Genomic DNA, 21,906 nt, shown 5'->3' with positions numbered 1-21,906 from the left:
GGTGGACTAGGGAATGCTCTACACCTCTCTCTCGCCTTGGAACAGCAATTGGGATTGGGCATACACGGCTAATGGATGCTAAAAGCTTTTTATGAAACACCTACATACGAGATATAAATGAAATGAAGTATGTGTAAAGGGAAAAGAATTAAGCTACTCATACGCTCTACTCATATTATTTTCAATTTGTGATGTATGTTAAGATATAATAAATTCATATAGAAACACTTCACGAAATTTAAATAAATTAAAGTAAGGGTTATATCGAAAAGCAAAAGGATTTAAGCTGCTTACAGCATGATTAATTTGCTTGACTAATTAAGTAATGAATTAAAGTAGAACATGTTAGGTAAATAATATAATAAGGAAAAGGAATTAATCCTCACAATATATCAATTTATAATTAGAGAAGATGGTCAACATAACATATATTTTAAATGATCATTTAAATAACAGTTATAACTTTGATATTTTGTTCTAAAATATGTTATATCAAACTATAATGAAAATATCTGTTGAAATGTTCCTATTCAAACAATCAAGAATACTATTTCATATATATTTTAAAAACTTTAATATAAGTCATATTCAAATGATCTGGTCACACTAGGATTTCTACATTCCTTATTGATGTTGTTTTCAAGGGGAATGTTAATAATAAATAACAATTATTATGAATTCTTCGACAAGGCCTCTCCCTAAGTGAATATACCCTACTGCAAAGCACAGTTTATCATTAATACAAGAGAAATATATCCATGAAGTGCATGGTTTGAGAGTGCGCCTATAATAAATAGGTGCTCACTTAGCTTTGGCTATGTAAATTAACAAAATATGGCCGCAGTTAATTTGCATAAAGTACAAGAAAAACAAAACATTGCTTTCACTTCTTTTATTTTTATGGCCCCCCCAACTCCCAACTAATAATATAAATTTTGCTCACACCACGGTTAATCTTAATTTCTCACTGTTTTTCTTTGCTTCTTTTGCTTTTTATAGACTTGACTTTCGGCCTGGACGCGGCGTTTACGATCTGCAAATTAAGAACACCTCGTACAATCGAGACAATGGACGATTCGAGTGTCGCATCAAGGCCAAAGGCACCGGCGCCGATGTGCATCAGGAGTTTTACAATGTGACCGTGCTAACGGCACCACATCCGCCGATGGTAACACCCGGCAACATTGCGGTCGCCACCGAGGAGAAACCACTTGAGCTCACCTGCAGCAGCATTGGCGGCTCACCGGATCCTATGATAACGTAAGTTCGCATTGTTAATGATGCACTTCTCTTTTGAAGCACTCACTCGCTTTTCAATGGTGCACTTTGAATTTGGCAAATAGACTGTAACATAACACATAATAAATAATTTCATAATTTATTAATTTAAATTCGATCAAAATGTTTTATAATTTCATCCTTTTAATATCTCATTTGAGTTGAAAATTTAATAGGGATCAGATATAAACTCTAGAAGTTATTTAAGAGAGAATTATATATGGCTGTAAATCTAGTATATTTTGATATCTTTGCTACATTTTGAATGTAGCAGTATATTAATATACCGTAGAAACATTTTAATATTTTTATATATTTTTTAGTATATTATGTTAGTAGGATTTAAAGACACTACCGCACTACTTTGTTCGGGTCAATATACCGAATACAAGCTCCGGAATATTTTGTTGGTATATTAGTTTAGTATGTTTAATAAAAACTCAATATTTTATTTTTATTCAAAACTGGTATTTATGGAGCATACTCGTTGGTACATTTGGAATGTAGTAGTATATTAACATACTGATGATACTTTTCGGTATTTTTCTATATTTTGTTGGTATGTTCATTTGGTGCAGTTTAAAAATACTATCACACTGTTTAGCTTTTATTATAAACGGGTCTTTGTAGATCACACTCCTTGGAACATTTGGAATGTAGTAGTATATTCATATACCAAATATACATTTCGATATTATTCTATATTTTGTTGGTTTATTAATTAAGTATGCTTGAAAGATATTACTGTTGTGGTTCTATTGAACACACTCAACTATAGTTTTCTAACTTGTTTTTCAAAATCTCTCCGTCAGAGTATGCAAACTTCAGCTAGCCAGAAAAAACAAAAGATATATTTTCTCTCGAGTTTTTTTTTGTACACTGTAACATTTTTGGGGTCAGCTGTCGTCGGCGCTGTGGTCAGCGACAGTTAAAGCACATCCGGCAGCAAGTAAATCACTTAACTGGTCGCCTTCATTAATAATCCCAGCCGGCACAGAGTTTTTTTGCACTTGTTAATTTTTTTTTTATTTATTTGACGGCACTAAATCGCTGTCTCGCACTCTTTTGCCCACACTATTTATATACTTATTCCTGTCTCTCTCTCTCTCTTACTGACTCTTACATTTTGGATTTGCAGCTGGTATCGTGAGGGCAGCAATGTGCCGTTGCAGTCATATGCACTAAAGGGCGGCTCAAAGAACCACTACACGAATGCCACACTGCAGATACTGCCCAGAAGGGCCGATGATGGTGCCAAGTATAAATGCGTCGTTTGGAATCGAGCCATGCCCGAGGGCCATTCACTGGAGACCAGCGTGGCTCTCAACGTCAACTGTGAGTATAAAATTGTGTGGACCACGGGAGGGATTGAACCCAACCAAAAAAAAAACACACAAAAAAAAAGAATGTTATGGAATAATGCCAAAAAAAAGAAAGAAAACAGAAAACAAAGCCGAGAATATAAAAGAAAACGACTGAAGAGACTGAAACACTTGCTATAGACCAGAGATTTATGACTTGACCCACGATTTAATTCGAGAGGCTTTTTTGCTTCTGCGCCTCATGTGTGCCAAAACAATTTTGCATTTCGTATTTGTTGATTTTTTGTGAAGCTAACAATAATAGTTGTTTCTACAACTCGTTGATAAATTGTCAAAGTTTTATCTCTCTTTATTTGCCAAATTTTAAAAGAATTATTTTTGTTTTGATGACCTCCAAAATAGGCTAAAGAGAAACATTTTGAAATAGTGATTATTCCATCAAATGCTGTTTAAAGCGAAAACAAGGTCAGCACAAAATCAACAAAGCAATTAATTCACTTTCTCATTTTATCTGCAGTGGTAAATCATAAAATTTATTATTTCCTTAGCATAGCTATAAATTAAAACTAAATAGAATGCATTTGTTTATTTGTTCTCTCTATTTTCATTTGGTTTTTAAATTCTCATTTTGTAAATTTCTCCCACATTTTCCTGTCTCACATAACGTGTCAACTTTATATCGCTTTGGCGTATTTTCTTGCACGCCTGAAAGAGCATTTGAAGTGCGTTTTATTGCAGATGGTTTTGCGAGGACGTTTTCCTTTTGGTTTTTCTTTGCGCTTCTCCTTTTGTCAGTTTTTGTAATTAAATGCAGCAGTTTGTTGAACAAATGTTGCTGTCCAGTTGTCACATGATCAACGTGACCCAGAAGTCGTGCACATAGCAGACCCATAAAGTGTCTGCTTTGCCACACACAAACACAAACACACGCACACTGACACCCACACACATACACACACACACACACACACATACACATAAAGTAGACTACTTGATTGTTAGTTATTGGTTTTCAGAGCGCAAAAGGAGCGTCGCTAAAGTTGGGAGCATGAAGCCTCTTCTCTTTCAAGACTCAAGCTGTCATATTAGCTGACAAGTCGTTGGGGAAGCACAACGTGGCGGGGGCGGTGGGGCGGGGAAGGAAGAGAAAGGGGAAAGGGAAAAGGCTGTGCACATGGCAACCATTGGAAGCATTTTTCTCGCATTTTTGCCAATATTAAATTTCATTTGAATGGGCCACGCTGCGTATGCGCAATAAACTTGTCACGTTAGTTGCATTTAATAATAAAAATCACTAAAAACGACATCATATGAAATCTGCATAAAATTTATGCAATCAAATAGAGTTACAGTTAGCTACAGACTTCTATTCTCGTTGTTGTTGTCGGTATTGTTGTGGTGTTGTTGTGTGTTGTTGTGGTGCGAAAAAAGGTAGCGCAAAAAGAACTGACAAGTAACACGATTCAACGAGGGAGGAAGATAGAGAGAATGAGTGTGGAAAGGGAAGCGCGCAAATATATTCATAGGAAAACATAAATTGCACTCATTTTTATACACGCCGGATTTGTAGCCGCAAAAGTAGACAAACAACAACAACATGGAGACTACATATGTGCGTGTGTGTCACATGCAGTGGTCTCGTAACGTCAGCGTAACAAATATTTATAGTCTTTGCTATTTGGCACAGCAAACGAAACGAAAAGCCAGACAACACACCAAGAAAAAGTCTAACAACAGCCAAAAACTTTAAGGGCCTACGAATGAAGCAAAAGCTAAATACTCTATCAAAGAAAGGATTATATTTAGAAAAAAATACTATATATACATTTTATTAGAAATTCCGAAATTGTTTTTCAAAGATAAATATTTGACTTTACTTATGATTAATAAAAATAGATTCTAAAATAAAGTGGCAAATGGAATTTTAAATCATAACAAACAACTTTTAATTAAATAACTAAAGAACTCTATCAAATGGAAATTCATGAAAACTAAGTTTAACAAATATTATTAAATTGAATTACTGTCTAACATTATTTCAACATAACTACAAATCAACTAACACAAAGTTATCACGATATTTCATTAACAATTATGACAAAAATCATACTGGATTTCCCGAAGCAACAACCAGGTGAAGTTTACCGAGAAATCCCCAAAAGTAAATCAGCTTGGAAAAGAAAAGTTAAGATTGCAGAAGTTGATATAGGAATGAAGTTGCAAAAGAATTATGCAAATTAAACATGCTTAGAAAATAATCCTTTGCAGCGTTACAAACTTAATGACAAATTTTAATGCCCACTTAAGCGGCATAAAAAAGGTATTACAGCAAGCTGGTTAAAGGCTCTACACACACAACAGCGAGGCAGAGAGAGAGAGAGAGAGTCACATATATTCGTGTAAAACGAAATGAAATGAAGAAGACACAAACAGACAGAGAACAACACAACCGAGAATAAATGAGAAGAGGCAAGTTGGAATATGAAGAAACGAAATGCAGAGCAAAGTTAAGCCGAAGGCCAAGTTACTAGGAGAAGTCGACTTGCCGGGTTGAGACTCCTTTTTAGCTTCAGCTCCAATTCCTCGAGCATTGTGTGTGGGCCAAAGAACAGGAGAAGGGGGGAGCAGCAATTTTGGGTTTAGTATTTATGATGCTCATTTAAAATCCATTAGCAGCATAGTCAGCATAGGCCACAACGGCAAATAAAAGAGGCAGTAAGAACATACTACTCCAACGAACGTGGTCTCATAATGTGAATGTATGTGAGTGTGTGAATGTGTGTGTGTGTGTATGTGCCTGGGCTATGAGCCAAAGTCAAAAGTGCCTCTGAGGTGCATTTAGCTGGAAGCCAAAATGTGGCCCATTCTGGCCACAAGGGCCAAACAGGCCAACTGGGAACTCACAACCTGTCCGAGACGTTTAACAACAATTGAATTTAGAGCGCAGCTCTTTGGCCCAACCACAGCACAGTTTGAGAGTCATTGCATAAAAAAATAGGCTATGGGAAAAGAAAGTTGTTTCGAAAAGAAATCTATGCTTGGATCTAGCAACTATAAACATTGATAATATGTAATTTGAATCAAATTTGTATGCTAACATATTCAAATGAAATCAAATAGAGTTAATTTAAACATAAAAAAAAAAAAACAAAAAATGCAATGAAATATCAACCAAATAAATAAAAAACTTTATATAAAATATTGACATTTTATTTTACGGATTAACAACTCAAACAACAAACTAATTCATCAACAATTTCTATTTAGAATTATAAATATAATAAATATACAAAAATGGCATTAAAAGTGAATAAATACTCAACTCATGTTTAAGCCTTTCACGTATTTATTATACCCGGTTTCCATAGGGTAGAAGAATAATATCGGATAAAAGTTGTGGAAGTTATTTAAAAAATCTTAGTTACTTTGACTTATAATTTAGTATATTTTGTACTATATGGTATTTTTAGAAAGTAATATATATATCAAAAATACCTTTAGATATATTTTAGTAATTTTCGGTAATTTAATTTCGTATATTTTTGTATAATTAAGTATATTTTCTATATATTAAATCTGTATATTTTAATATATATAATAATAGCTTTCGGTATATTGTAGTATTTTTGTGTTATGTCATTTATTTTTAGAAAAATCCCGCATTATTTTGCTTTTATTTAAATTGGGGAGCGGGTATCTCACAGTCAAGCACACTATAGCTTTCTTATTTGCTTTCTTACTTTAATTATACTAAATTAAATTAAATTGTTACCATAGACACATCGACATTCAAATATTTTATATTAATATTAATTTAATGTGGCATTCCTTATAAGCAGCCTTATTTATTTGTACTAAATTCCATGGGCAACAAGCATAATACATCTTTGTGCTCAATATCAAATTAAAATGGCAAGCACTGCTTGACAGACAGGCTGCTGGCAGCGTGCAGTTGGACAAGCATTGGGATTGAGCGACAGATATGAATGCGAATGGAAGCCAAAGGCGACGTTGTCCTGCAGTCTTAATGCTTGACTCTGATTGTGATGGATAAGCAATTGGCAACATTAGACAGCAGTAGCAGATAGGCACATGCCATCGCACTCGCACTCACACGCAGCAAGACAGATATGGCATAGAGGAAGAGAGATAGAGAGAGACAGAGAGAGAGAGAGATAGAAAGAGTGAGCGGCAACCTGACAAATGGCAGAGCAATTTTTAATTGAAAATGTTTGCATGGATTCTTGCCAATGTGATTCCTTGCATGTGAAACGGAGTATCCTTCCCCCCTCCGCCTTCCCCCTTTGCCCCACAAACTCGACGTGCCACGTCGCTGTTGATGTTGCTTCTTATGTGTGTGTGCGTTGCGTGTTGCGCCTGCATTTGATTGATTTATGCCTCAACGCGAGGCAAGTTGAAACGGCACCAACTGCGTTGCCAAAAAAAAAAACCGAGGGGAAAATGGCAACGTAAAAGAAGATGCACACAAAAAAAAACAACAAAAAAAAGAGAAAAAATATGCGCTGCCATTTCAAAAAATAAACTCCCAATGCGTCATGTCGTCAATGTCAGGCGTCGACATCATCGAGTGCTGAGTGTTTTATAACGTGCGAAAATCCCAAATGAAATTATTATAAATTTTTTGTGGCATCTCTTTTGGAGTTATCGAGTACACACATCGTTTCTGTGTGGTGAAATGCTAATATGATGAGCAAAAGTGAAATTAGAGACGTCACGCTGAAAGCTATGCCTGCAAATTGCGCATACGCAACGTGGCCGCCCATAACAAAACAACATGCTAAATGCGACACGCGGCGCTGTCAACTTGGCACAGTTTTTGGAGGCAGCCGCGAGATGCACACACACACACATAACACACGTGTGAGGCACGTTTTGCACATATTTTCAGTCGACCAACATACCGCGAATTGCATTTGTTTGGGGCCCTCCAACTGTGTATGTGCGTGTGTGTGTGAGTGTGGGTGGCACGTGACTTTTGTGCACTTGCATGCAACTCACGTAATAAACCTCGCATCCATTTGCCAAAAAATAAAAAAAAAAGGAAAAGAGTCCTTGGCCAGAAAGTCGCTGGCGATGAAGACAAACAGGACTCATGTGTCGTGGCCTGCTGAAGTGGAAAGCAAAGCCGTTGAAAAGACATTTCAATTTGAATATGGCAAAAAAATGCGGAAGGAGTATTGTAGGGAAGCAGAAGAAGTGTGTGTGCAACATCACCTACTACTCAGGTGGCATGCAAATGCATTCTGCGTGCGGCATCAGCAACGTCGTCGTCGTCGTCGTCGACTCTGACAATAATGCGCATTAGCGTGAAATTCCTTGGCACAAAACCAAAATCGACAACGCTCCTTTTGCGTGCCAAAGCGAATGCAAATGCAAATCCTTAAGGCGCATCCTTTATTCGCCAAATATTTGCTAAGAATACTTTGATTCGATTACTTGCATACGCAGCGATAATTGCTCAATTATCAATAGTTCAATGATTTTTGATTTCACTTAGTTTAAACAAGCTTTTTGTGTGTGTGTTTCTTTAGCTAAGTTAACTAGCTAAGCTAAGCTAACTAGCTAAGCAGAAAGAGTGCTATAAAGTGCATATTAACATGTTAACTACCCATACGGTAGAAGGGTATTATAACTTTGTGCCGGCAGGAAATGTATGTAACAGATAGAAGGAGGCATCTCCGATCCTATAAAGTATATATATTCTTGATCAGCGTCAACAGCCGAGACGATCTAGCCATGTCCGTCTGTCCGTCCGTCCGTATGAAACACTGGATCTCAGAGACTATAAGAGATAGAGCTATAATTTTTTTTCGACAGCTTTTGTTATGTCTGCACGCAGATCAAGTTTGTTTCAAGTTTTTGCCACGCCCACTTCCGCCCCCGCCATTTAAAAAAATCGAATCGAAATGCGAACTTTGGTACATGGTAACATACCAGTTGGTATATTTTTAGTATTTTTTTAGTATTTTCGGTATATTTTGAAAATAATACCGCAATATTTTGCCTTTACTAAAAATGGGTAGCGGGTATCTCACAGTTGAACACACTCGACTATAACTTTCTTACTTGTTAAATGTATAATAGATAGATTTGTACCTTTAAACTATAATTCATGAATATTAAGTATACGCCTAATGTATTAAACAATTAGAAGTATTTCGAAATGAATGAAATTAAATGAATGTGTTTCTGTTTTCCAGAATATATTACTAGCAATTTATATAACAAGCATCGTACAAAAGATTTATATGTCAACTTTTCATTTACACTTATTATGTGACGTTTTAAAACATATTGTTTTTAATCATTTATCATATTAGAATAAATATTACAATCATATCAAACAAAGATTTAAATATTATCTATTCATTTCTCACTCTAATCATGCATTTTAAAACATATTATCAAAAAGAAAATATTGCAAATATTAATTTTTTCTGCAAAGAACATCAAAGTAGAATGCAAATGTGATGCAATGATTTTTCTTTGCTTCTTGATGCTATGCATTAACTGCAAGACACCTTGACAAACGAAATTGTTGGCTTACATCCCCAAGGTAGAAAAACAGCAATTGCAACATGAACAAGAACAACAATAACAACAGCTAAAGCGAGAAGAACAAGCAGCGATTCTCGGTTTTACCGTCTCGGTTGTTATTGCTTGCCAATATCGGAGTCGTTTTTAGGGAGGGCCTAGAGCGTGAGTCTGCGGCTTGTCATTTTTGATTATGCCGTTGCCAAGAGGCAAACGGCAAAGTGCCAAAAAAGCAAAAAAGGACGAATTGTCTGTGCTCTGTTCTGAGCTCTGAGTTCTCACACGAAAAGCTTTTTCCACAGCAGGCAACGGAGGCAACGGCAGATGGCATTTGCAGGACACAGACACAGGCACAGGACACAGACGCTGAGATGGAGAGTCGGAGCATTTGCCGCTGGGAGCGATACAGACACGTGCTAATGCCCGCACACAATTGCAATTAGTGTCAGTGTGTTGGCATCGCCAGCCTTGGACAGAATCCTGTCCAGAGCACATTTGCATAGCCATGGAAAATGACGACGGGAAAACTGAACCACAAAAGAAAATGCCGTTGCCAAAAGTTGCACAACATTTCAGGCGTGTACAACAGCTTCAAGTTGCCTTCAGCCTCAAAGTTCTGGCCGTATCCTGTGTCGATTGTTATGCTTTAAGATTTAGCTTTAGCCTTAACTCAGTTTTCTTTAAGCTGATTTCAAGTTTTGGATTTAATGCCGACGGCAGAAGAAGGTTTAATGTATGCAGGGGAAAAAAAGTAAAGGACATTCGTTGGCTACCTGAATCCCAGTGCACTTTAAGCTGCAGCCAAAGCGTAAATTATCTGCATAAAAGATGTCGAAATGTTTTTCTTTCGCCAGTGTGCTGATGACAAGCGAACTGCTGCGCGTTTGGGTAGCGCAACTTAACAGCTTTTGTGACAAAGCAAATTAATTGCTACCCACTTTCAATTAACTTGCAGCTTCAATCGCTCGCCCACCCAACCGACTTCATCATCCAGCATCATGTGTGTGTGTGTGTGTGTGTAACCGCAAGTGCACTGCAAAAGTTTTGTTTCAACCTCCAGCAGCAGTCCTCGTTATGCACGTGGTTGTTGTTGTTGCTGTAGCTTCGACTGTTACAACGCGCAGCCAATTCAATTAATTTCAATGGCCATACATATGACACCTATGGACCAATGCACACAAAAGCCTTCCACCCCAAACCCAAACCCAATCCCATTCTCATTCACAAACCCAATCGAGCTCTGTCCGAAAAAAGTAGTCAACACACACTCACTTTTTTATAAGCATTTGCAAACGAACGATAAACATTCCAACAGCACCGTTGGGTCAGTGTTGTGAGAAGGGGGCAGGGGAAGAGTGAATGTATTTTTGTGGGGGGAGGGAAAAAGTTTTTGCGAACTGTCTCTGGATTCTGAGGCCTGTCAACAAAAGCCGGCCACAAGCTTGTCAACAATTGTGCAATAAAAATATTCTGACATCCATTGAAAACTCTGTGTGCTCATATGCGTCAAGTTGTCTATTTTTTTTTGTTATGTTTGCTTATTTTCGTGTCTCAATAAAAAGTTATTAAAGTAGTGTTCCTGCAGAAAAAAGTGCAACTCTTTAATTTGTGCTTAACCGAAATTTTTTTATTAAGCTGTCAATCAATCGAAAGGACTAAATGGTTTTAAGAAATAGAGCCGAAAATAACGAGGTTTCAAGTATTTTAAAAATTTGAGCTGATGATAACGTTGTTTCAAATGTTTGAGACGAAACAAAAGCTTGAGCGATTTTTTTGGTATATTTCCAATGCTGAACTTATCAAGTATGGCCTTAGGTATATTTTAGTGTATTTGCAGGTATATATTTTTAAGAAAAGTGTTTTATATATTTTCTTGCACTTATTTTGTAGCTTAACTATTAAAAGCTCTTACTTTCCACCTTTCAAATAATTTATAAAAGACCAGCAAAAAACCTTATAATATTTTTGCTTAATTCTTTTGAGGTTTCTGTAAATACACGTTCTCGAAAAGATCTGTTTCTACATTGCTTTCGTCTGCTATTTTTTTCTATTTCAGATAAAACTTCATAAACTTTATAAAACAATCATTTTGTTTAATTTTCTTGGTCATATTTTCTAGTTTATCTCTTCAATTTAATAACTTTGAATTGCACTTTTTAAACAAAGACGCTTTCAATTAGTAATTTCTAAATCTTGGCCGTCAACTCTAATCTTATCAGCAACTCCGCATCATCGTTGCAAATTAAAATGCGCATAAATTAAATCCCCGAAAAGTCAAAAGATATTCATTTAGCTTTATCACTGCATTTATTATATTTTAATTCTTACGCTTCAGTGCAGCAGAAAAACCACAAAAAAATAAAACCTTATAAAAATCATTTTATGCTTTACTGCAGCTTCTCTTAAGCTTATTATGCGATATCTTCCAGCCCATTGCGGATTAATTGAGAGCAATTTATTGATTTATTGCCAATTGGGTGGCTTGTTAATTGCTATTTAGTGAATAAATAAATGTTGAATATTGTTTACAATGTGCGGCAGCTGCAACTGGAAACGTATTTTCAAATGCAGTTTCGATATTTATTTTGTCACAACACGAGTCGTGTGGGAAAGTCATTGAAAATGAGTTTCGTAGGAGTGTGTGTGTGTGTGTGTGATTGTAGGTGTTGCAGTCACGCGCATCGGAAGTCACGTGACGTGTTGTGTGACACGTACGCGACAGCAGCTGCTCCTGTTCCTGCTCATGCTGCTGCTGCTCTTCGCTTGTCAGTTGTCGCTGAATCTGTTTGTTGTTGCTGCACCAACAGCAAATTTTCAATTTGGCCAAGACAGAGCGCAGGTGCATAATTCCAAAGAGCAGAGGAGTTCGCTGCAGCTTTAAGCAAATGCAAACTTGACTCATTAAAATAACTCCGAGCAGTTGTGTGTGATACATCCTGCAGGCAGCAACCGCAACAGCAGAAGCAGCAGCAGTAACAACGACAACGACAACAACAACCAGTGCAGCATTAATAACGAGGGGCTCGGCCCAGTTCCGGGTTAAATAATTTAATTTCGCTGGCAAAATGGCCAACGGGCATAAGTAACGACCACGCGGCGTATGAGCAACGCTCAGTTTTATTTAACGCTGCCTAGCCGGAAGCCAGAGCCTCGTTTGGGTCGTGTAACGAGGTTTACACACACACACACACGCACACACAAACACAGTAGAAGGGATGGTGGCATGGTGCAAATTGAGTGAGGCAGCAGAGTAAGAGAAGTGCGGGGAGGGGAGAGCCGCTTGGTGGCAGCTTGGTGGCTTGTTGCAGGTGCAGGCGACGCATATTTCATGGCACTAATGTAGCCAGTCATAAAATCACAATGTGCTGCGTTCCAAGTGGGCGTTTGTGGCCGGGCGTGGCAACATGCATGTGAACATTCAGCGGCCAAGCAGCCAGCAGACCTGCTAACTTATTTTTTAAAAATATGCTAAAATAAAAAACTGTTGTTGGCTCTGTGGTCGACACTCAGATGCCCTGCGGCCAGTTGAGTAATATTTTATTACAATTATTCAACAAAATATCTTTGGATTGTTCATTTTTCAAAGTGCTGTCTAACTTTAATTATCGTTATAGGGAATTTAGCCTTTGATCGTACAGGTTCTTGTAAAAGGAAACTATAAAAATAAATGTGAAAAACTAAATTGCGAAAATGTATTAAAAAAAAAGAAATATTGTTTCTAATTCATAATAAGATTTCGTAATCACCTAATACAAGATATTAGAATAATATTATTATTTTTGAGTAAATAATTTCAAAATAACATGATATTTTTAAAATACTAGCAAAAAAACAAAACGTTATAGCCAAATTTTTATAGTTCTGAATTTGATGATAATAACTTGAATATTCACGTATGTATTTATGTATTATCATGTATTTAAAATGAACACTTCATAATGCAGTCCAGCTATTTCCAAGTATTTCTTTAAAAGACCCATTTCAAAAATCTAAACCGGTAAATAATTTTGGAAACCCATTAAGTATATTAAAAACCATCATCATAATGGAATTTTACGTTTCTTAACATACAATTAATACCTTGTTCCAATTATTTCATTTATTTTTGAAACACATCAAAATTTATTCAAAAATTTAGAAATCTACATTTCTTAAAATAAAATACTATACTTTAAATAACTTTTAGAAACTCATAAACAAAGACTCAAAAGTCTGCAAAGAATCTAAAATCTAGAACCATATTTTTCACACCTAAACAAATTTCTTTAGCATATTCCAAAAAGGAGCCAAAACACGTTTAAAGTTCTGATAGCTAAATCCCCAAATGTCAAACGATAAGTATTGCACATGATGGCCAAGTCTGTTTTTTTTTTATTCGAGAAAATTATTAAAGACTAGCGAGGAGAACAGCATCTGGTAACAACTTTTTAAGCAGTTATTAAAACCTGATAAGCTGCCAGCTGTCTGCTGCACACAACTTCACGAACAAGGTGTCAAAATCATGATACCTGCAGCAGCACGAGCTCGCATAACACCCATGGCAAGGAATTTAAAAAGTAGAAAAAAATCTAAAAAAAAAACGATGTTTTAAATTGAAAAAAATAAAGAAACGGGAAAAAATCGCATAGCCAACTTCATGGCAAATGTCAGCAAGTTTTGTGGCAAGGGACTGCGACGATGTGCTTGGACTGGGGCTAGATGGGCGTGACAGCAACACCCGTCAGCGTGAAACTGCATGGCTGGCTGGGCATGAAAATGCCAAGAGGGGGGAGAACAGCAGTGGGAGAGGGAGAGGTGGTTGAGGTGTATGGTATGCAGGCAGCATGTGTTGAAATGTAAACTGAGCTTGTTTTTTTTGCAACGCGCTGCTGACAAGCGTTGCTCATTAAATTTTATTTTATAATTACACACACCAACACACAACACTCACACACACACACACACACACACGGATACGTACACGGACATAGGCTTTAATGTGTTGGTTTGCTTCGTAATTGGGTCTCGAGCAACATTGCAGCTGGTTGGGTTCCCTTTTTTGGCCCCGATTCTTGGCCGTTTAGAATATTTTCAGTTCAGGAATTTGCCGCTCTAAAAACACACAACAGCAACACAATAACAACCACGTTAACTGCAAAAAGAACAACAACAGCAATAGCAACAAAGTCAACCGAGTTTAACAATAGGCATTTGGTCATTTGCTCAGTCACTTGGTGATTAAACTAAAGTATTTGAAAGTTAATTGGCACTGAAACGGTAACAACAACAATCACAACAACAGCAACATCGACTCGACCATAACAACGACAAGAAGTAACAACAACAACAACAACTATAGTTAGACGCTGTTATGCCTTACGCTTGACTAGCCAGCCAAGTGGCAGGAGGACCCACAAAAACCGAACAAAAACTAACGCTACATGGCTAGCCAGTTAAACAAAATGACCCATGACACAGTGGAACGTGTTTTTGAAACTTTTAAAAAGCTATTAAGCCCAGAAAATATTTTATAAAAATAAAAAAAAACGTATTATACGATAATATACCTCGTTTGAGTGAACTGCATTTAATGGTTTTATTTAAAATATTTCATTTTAGTTATTTTAGATTACCTCTTTAATTCTCTGGAATCATTTTTGTATCATTTTGTTGGCAAATGTTTTCAGTAACAAGTTGTCAAAATTAATAACTAATATACAGAAAAAAAGTGCTAAATTCCAGAATAAAATCTTGAATTAAAATTATATGTTAAAATTTAACCAAGAATGTTTATTCTGAAATCACGAGCGAAACTCAAAAAAAAAAACAAGTAAGAAAGCTACAGTCGAGTGTACTCGACTGTGAGATAACATACCCGCTACCCATTTTGAATAAAATAAATATATTTTGCGGTATTTTCTCAAAATATACCGAATATACTGCAAAATACTAAAAATATACCAAATGGTATATTTGGTATATCGGCATAGTACCGCATTCAAAATATACCATAGACGGCACAATATACCAGATTGTCAGCCAAAGCAACTCAGACCCCTAGTAAGTAGGCGTTTTTGCCCATACAAAAGTATTTCTTTAATAACTTCGACAATTTTTATCTGATCGCAACCAAATTTTCAGAAATCATAACTACTATAGTAGTTATTATATATACCAAAATTCGGAACTCTAGCTTTAAAATTACGCTTGTTATTCGATTTTTTTGATTTACGGGGGCGGAAGTGGGCGTGGAAAAAAATTTAAACAAACTTGATCTGCGTGCAAACATAAAAAATGCTGTCGAAAAAAAAATTATAGCTCTATCTCTTATAGTCTCTGAGATCTAGGTGTTCATACGGACGGACGGACAGACACACAGACGGACAGACAGACAGACGGACATGGCTATATCGTCTCGGCTGTTGACGCTGATCAAGAATATATATACTTTATAGGGTCGGAGATGCCTCGTTCTACCTGTTACATACATTTCCTGCCGGCACAAAGTTATAATACCCTTCTACCCTATGGGTAGCGGGTATAATTATAGATTTTTCAATCTTGAAATTCAAGATTATAATCTTACATAGATATCTTGGTAATATATAAAATATTTCACAACTAATATTGTAATGATTATTATTTACTTATTTATTTATTAATACATTTTTTTTTCATATAATAAATAAGTTAAATCTATACATTTATTAATTTTTTTTTAGAAAACTTATTTTGAAATTATTTCACAAGAGCACTAGAATTAATAATAGTAATCCTTTTTGTCAGTTCTAAAATAAAAATAAAATATATAAATTTCAATTAACACATGCCAATTTGACCTTTGAAACATACAAATATTTATAAAACTAACACAAAAAAAGCAATTTAAAGAAATATAATAATAGATTTTTACAAAAAATTAATAAAATATAATTCACCAAACATTTAAAGCTCAAAATAGATGATCATATTGTATATTTCTGAATATTAAATTATATTTAATTTAATTTCACCTGTATTACATTTAATTCGAACCACTGTGCCTAGAGCTGAGCACAATGCACTTGTTATAATAGCCAAGAGCCTTGGCCATTTGCTAGTTGCTGCGGCCGTTTCACCTCAAATGGACATTATTTAAAAATGTCGATGGGTCACGCTGCTCGTCAATGTGCTCAGCCTGCCAGAATGTCCTGCCAAAGGCAATCGATGGCGGGGGAGTGGAGGGGAGGGGTTAGCGAAGAAACAGGACCACTCGTTGTACGTGTAATTGAAAATGGTTATTGGCAAGTTAATGGGCCATTTTGAAGCAACGAAACCGACGCAGCAAAGTTGCGCCTTAATTGACTATTTGTATGCGAAAGTCGCACACACAAGTAGTCTTGACCGACTGCTCCCCCTCTCCCCCGCTAACCCCTTGTTGCGCTGCGTGCCCTGTTGCGCTGCCTCTTTAGCCCCTTGTTGTCCTCACTTATAACCCCAATACGTTACTTGACTTTTTAGCCTCCCGATGTGCATCTATTTTAAACCCCATTTTCTCTTGACTTTCTAGCACTTTGTTGTCCCTCACATTTAATTCTCTCTTAACTCCCTGCTACCACACACTTGTACCCCCCTCTTACTGTAATCTTTAATTCAGTTTTACCCCTACTGTTAACGGACTATCTTAAAGCCCTTGCTACCTCTCAATATTACCTTCCTACTCCCATCTTTAATTTCCTCACTTTAAGCCTACCTCTTACTCCCACTTACTTTTAACTGACTTACACCCGTAACTCCCATTTACTCCTCAATTTTATCGTCTTATCGCTCTCCCGCTTTTAACGTCTCGCTACCTCTATTAACCCCTTGTTACCCCTCAATTTTAACCCCTGCTCTCTACCGCTCTTGCACTTGCAGATTATCCCCGCGTCGAGGTGGGACCACAGAACCCACTGCGCATCGAACGCGATCACATTGCCAAGCTGGATTGCCGCATCGATGCGAAGCCAATGGTGTCGAATGTCCGCTGGTCACGCAACGGCCAATATGTGAGTGCCACCCCCAGTCATACGATCTATCGTGTGAGTCGCCATCATGCCGGCAAATACACCTGCAGTGCGGACAATGGACTCGGCAAAACGGGCGAGAAGGACATAATACTCGATGTGCTCTACCCACCCATCGTCACCATCGAGTCGAAAACCCACGAGGCCGAGGAAGGTGAGACGGTGTTGGTGCGTTGCAATGTCACCGCCAATCCGCCGCCCATCAACATCGAGTGGCTGAAGGAAGGTGCTCCCGATTTCCGTTACACTGGCGAGCTGCTCTCTCTGGTCTCAGTGCGTGCCGAGCACGCTGGCAACTACATCTGTCGCTCGGTGAATGTGATGCAACCGTACAACTCCAAGCGCATCGAGGGTGTGGGCAACTCCACGGTGGCCCTACTAGTGCGACATCGTCCCGGCCAGGCGTACATCTCCCCAAACAAACCGGTTGTACACGTAGGCAATGGGGTAACGCTCAGCTGTTCGGCCAATCCGCCGGGTTGGCCAGTGCCGCAGTATCGCTGGTTTCGCGACATGGACGGCGAGATGAGCAACACGCAAAAGATACTGGCACAGGGACCGCAGTACTCCATACCCAAGGCGCATTTGGGCAGCGAGGGACGCTATCATTGTCACGCGGTCAATGAGCTGGGCATTGGCAAAATGGCCACCATAGTGCTGGAGGTGCATCAGCCGCCGCAGTTCATCGCCAAGCTGCAGCAGCATGTGACGCGTCGTGTAGGCGATGTGGACTATGCGGTCACGTGCAGCGCCAAGGCGAAGCCAACGCCACAGATACGTTGGATCAAAGATGGCACCGAAATACTGCCCACACGCAAGCTATACGAGATTAGAACAACGCCTAGTGAGACAGCTGGCGGTGTTGTTACGGTGCAAAGTATTTTACGTTTTCGCGGCAAGGCACGACCCAACGGCAATCAACTGTTGCCGGGAGATCGAGGCCTCTTCACTTGTCTTTACGAGAACGATGTCAACTCGGCGAACTCATCGATGCATCTGCGCATCGAGCATGAACCCATTGTCCTGCATCAGTACAATAAGGTGGCCTACGATGTCCGTGAATCCGCTGAGGTGGTATGCAAGGTGCAAGCCTATCCCAAGCCGGAGTTTCAATGGCAATTCGGCAACAATCCCTCGCCGCTCACAATGTCCTCTGATGGACACTATGAGATTAGTACACGCATGGACAATAATGACATTTATATCTCCATATTGAGAATAGCACACCTGCAGCACTCAGACTACGGGGAGTACACGTGTCGTGCCGTGAATCCACTCGACACCATACGCACACAGATACGTCTGCAGCCCAAGGGACCGCCAGAGAAACCCTCGGGATTGAAAGTCATCGAAGTGGCACACAATTATGCTGTACTTAGTTGGCAACCGGGCTTCAATGGCGGTCTGATGAGCACCAAATATTCGGTGAGCTATCGACGGGTGGCCACGCCCAGGGAACAATTGCTCTCGGATTGCTCGGGACACGCCTTTGCTCCCAGTTATCAGGTGGTTAGTAGCTCATCGCAAGTGGGCGCCCATGAATGGATCGAATTTAACTGTTTCCGCGAGAATCCCTGCAAGCTGGCGCCATTGGATCAACATCAGAGCTATATGTTCCGAGTGTATGCATTGAATTCGAAAGGCAATTCGGGTTATTCCAATGAGATTTTGGCCACCACAAAAGTTAGCAAAATACCGCCACCCTTACATGTGAGCTACGATCCCAATTCCCATGTGCTGGGCATCAATGTCGCGGCCACTTGTCTCTCGCTGATTGCTGTTGTCGAATCCTTGGTCACTCGCGATGCCACCGTACCCATGTGGGAGATTGTCGAGACACTGACGCTGCTGCCCTCGGGCAGTGAGGCCACCTTCAAGGAGGCTGTCATCAATCAGATGGCACGCACCGCTCACTATACGACGGCCAGCAGTTCGGGACGCAACTTAAACCCATCCACGCATGGACAACTGGGTGAGGATCGCACAATGGCGCTGGCAGAAACTGCAGGACCGGGGCCAGTTGTGCGTGTGAAACTGTGTTTGCTGGCCAATCATGAACACTGCGGCGCCTACGCGAATGCTGAAAGTAAGTGTGACTCTCAACAAAAAAATAATATGAAATATATTAGAAATTAGTAGTGAATTTCAACTAGTTCAATGCCAAAATTTAACGCAGTTTCAATTGTTTTTTAACGCCTTTTCATGCTAAACTTAATAAGTGAGATCTAGGGAGTTTCTAACTAAAACTATTTAGAAGTGAAAATATCTAGTTGAATATATTATATTATATAAGAAATTATCATCGAATTGCAACTTGTTCAATGTAAAAATTTTAAGAAGTTTCAACAGCTTTTTTAAGTTAGACGGTAAGAGCTAGGAGGTTGCGCACTAAATCTATTCAAAATCAATTTCAATAAATCTTATTTACAAATTTATGATAATTTTATTGAGTGATTTAAAGAAGCTAAGAACGAAGTTAACTAATTTCAAGCTTCTAGCTCGCAGCGTGCGTAAATCTCAATAATTTAAGTTAAGCAAGTAAGTCGAGTGTGCTCGACTGTGGGATACGCGCAACCAAACCAAATTAATATATCGAAAAAAAAAAAAGTATACCGAAATCTATATTTGATATATGTATATGTAGATTCACATGAGAAATTGAATACAATTTTTTACCGTTAATTCTTATTGTTATTTGAATCCAACATTAAACACAGTACATATTCCAAAAAATAATAATAAAAGAAATATTATGATTTTAGTACTCATATTTTTGACCCCATTCATAAGCACTTCTAAGTAATACTATATATGACAAGTAAGCAAATAAGCTTTTGATGGAAAACTACATACCTGAAATTGAAATTTACAATATTCAAATATAAATGTTGTTAACTAGCTTCAAAACAACAGATAAAAAGCTGTGAAAAGGAAATCTAATCCCGTTAAACTAAACTGGTTTTTAGTCGCACAAAGTTCCAATTAATATTGTGTTTTGACATGACACATTTCAATATCATAAATTTAGAATTTCGCAATATTTTTCGTGATAAAATGAGGAATAGAAATAAATAAAAAAGATAATTTGTGTATTTCAGCAAAGTTTAAACGTAAAGCCAAAGTTTTATTGCATATTCATACAGAAATATAACTTTTCCATATTACCTATTAATTTAAATTTAAATAATTTTGGCAAATGAACTAATTTAATTTATTATTTAGCTTAGCAAATACTTCTTTTACTGTTTGCATAAATATTTCAATTTCTTCCTCTGCTTATTTCTCTGTGATGTGTGTGTTTTATAGTTGGCAAATCGTACATGAAACACAGCTCGGGGATAGCCACATCGGCCGTGGTTGCCATCATCATAGCGGGCATCTCGTTTGTGCTACTGTTGCTGCTGCTCTACGCATTCTGTCGCTGCCGGCGCACGCATGCGGCCAAGAAGCAAGCAGCAGCGGCTGCCACAAACACAACAACCAATGCCAATGGCAACAGCAACAGTAGTAGCAAGGAGTACGATGTGGATGCCTCCTTGGTGGGCACAACAACAGTAACATCGGCAACGGCAGCGGGAACGGGAACGACATCGACGGATAACAACGCATCATCGACACTTGCCCCACCGCCGCCACCGCCATACTATCCCACGGGTAGTTTGGATAGCAAACAGTTGGATGGTGGCATGGAATTAACACTGACAGCGTTGCACGATCCCGACGAGCAACTAAACATGCAACAAGGCGAATTGCTGCACACGTATCCAAAGCAGACGTCGCAACCCGGCGGCGCCAGCAGCCTCTATGGTGGCCACCACCAATCGCATTCGAATGGCTACGGATACCATGTGACAAGTGGCATTGGCATCGATAGCGACAGCTATCAAGTGCTGCCCTCCAGTGCCGGACATCATGGCGAGTGTAAGTAGACAACACTAGACAGAGAGAGAGAGAGAAAGGAGATAGAGATACGAAAAAGAGCTTCGGTTTCTTCATTAAGCAGCGTCGCAGATTTATGGCGGCCATTTTGACGCCTTCGCTTTTGGCCGTAATTGCATTTCATGTCAATCTAGACTGAGCTCTCAACTCTCAGTTTCCCTTTCCTTTCCTCGCTCATCGCTCCTCGCTCCATGCATAAGCAGATACAGCTTTGTGCCTTTGGTTACCAAAATGACATCGGCCAGCGAAACGAGTTCTGAGTGGATCTCTCAGCTGAAGCTGCTTCTACTTCTGCATTTCCAGCGTAATTCCAATTAAGTGCGAATTAAGCCGTGACTCGTGTTCTTTTGTCCTTCGCGCTGCACAATTTTTAATTGGCTTTAAGCCCAACGGGCGCTCAACAAAAGTCATAAAATACTGTTGCCAAAAAAAAAAATACACAGGAAATTTTTTTGCTTTCTGGCCTTCAAGTGGTCCGCTACACTTCAGACTGACGACAAACAAAGACAATTAAGAATAGAAACTAAACTAAACTAGAAAACAGCTAAATTGATAAAATTCCTACTAAAAAAAAGATTAAGGATTAGACGACAACCTCTCGTAGAGCTCAGCTCAGCTGAGCCTTTCTACAAGCCAAACAAAATAGCTCTTAATATATAAAACTCGCCTGGGGTTAAGCACTAATGATATAGTAAGAAAACGATTGTAAATTAAATTTAGTAACAAAGCAGCAATCAATGAAGTATCTCAGAGAAACTCGAAATAATCTTCAAATACTTGGAAAACAT

At 38.4% G+C, this 21,906-nt stretch overlaps 1 protein-coding gene across 5 annotated transcripts in view; it reads left to right on the top strand.

Annotated features, from left to right (window-relative positions):
* Window positions 1-21,906, top strand: part of LOC133850927 (hemicentin-1) — a 136,674-nt gene that overhangs the window by 97,273 nt on the left and 17,495 nt on the right. For 4 of the 5 annotated variants that reach the window (XM_062287189.1, XM_062287185.1, XM_062287186.1 and 1 more), the window contains exons 4-7: window positions 1,000-1,260; window positions 2,417-2,613; window positions 17,031-19,265; window positions 20,486-21,100. In XM_062287189.1, coding sequence (XP_062143173.1) covers window positions 1,000-1,260; window positions 2,417-2,613; window positions 17,031-19,265; window positions 20,486-21,100 — 3,308 coding nt within the window. Of the gene's footprint in view, window positions 1-999; window positions 1,261-2,077; window positions 2,228-2,416; window positions 2,614-17,030; window positions 19,266-20,485; window positions 21,101-21,906 lie in introns of those variants that run through there. The other variant, XM_062287188.1, reaches the window with a different exon arrangement.

Source organism: Drosophila sulfurigaster, chromosome 2L, assembly GCF_023558435.1.
Source record: "Drosophila sulfurigaster albostrigata strain 15112-1811.04 chromosome 2L, ASM2355843v2, whole genome shotgun sequence".
NCBI classification, from domain to species: domain Eukaryota; kingdom Metazoa; phylum Arthropoda; class Insecta; order Diptera; family Drosophilidae; genus Drosophila; species Drosophila sulfurigaster.
This window is presented reverse-complemented; position numbering and strand designations above follow the sequence as displayed.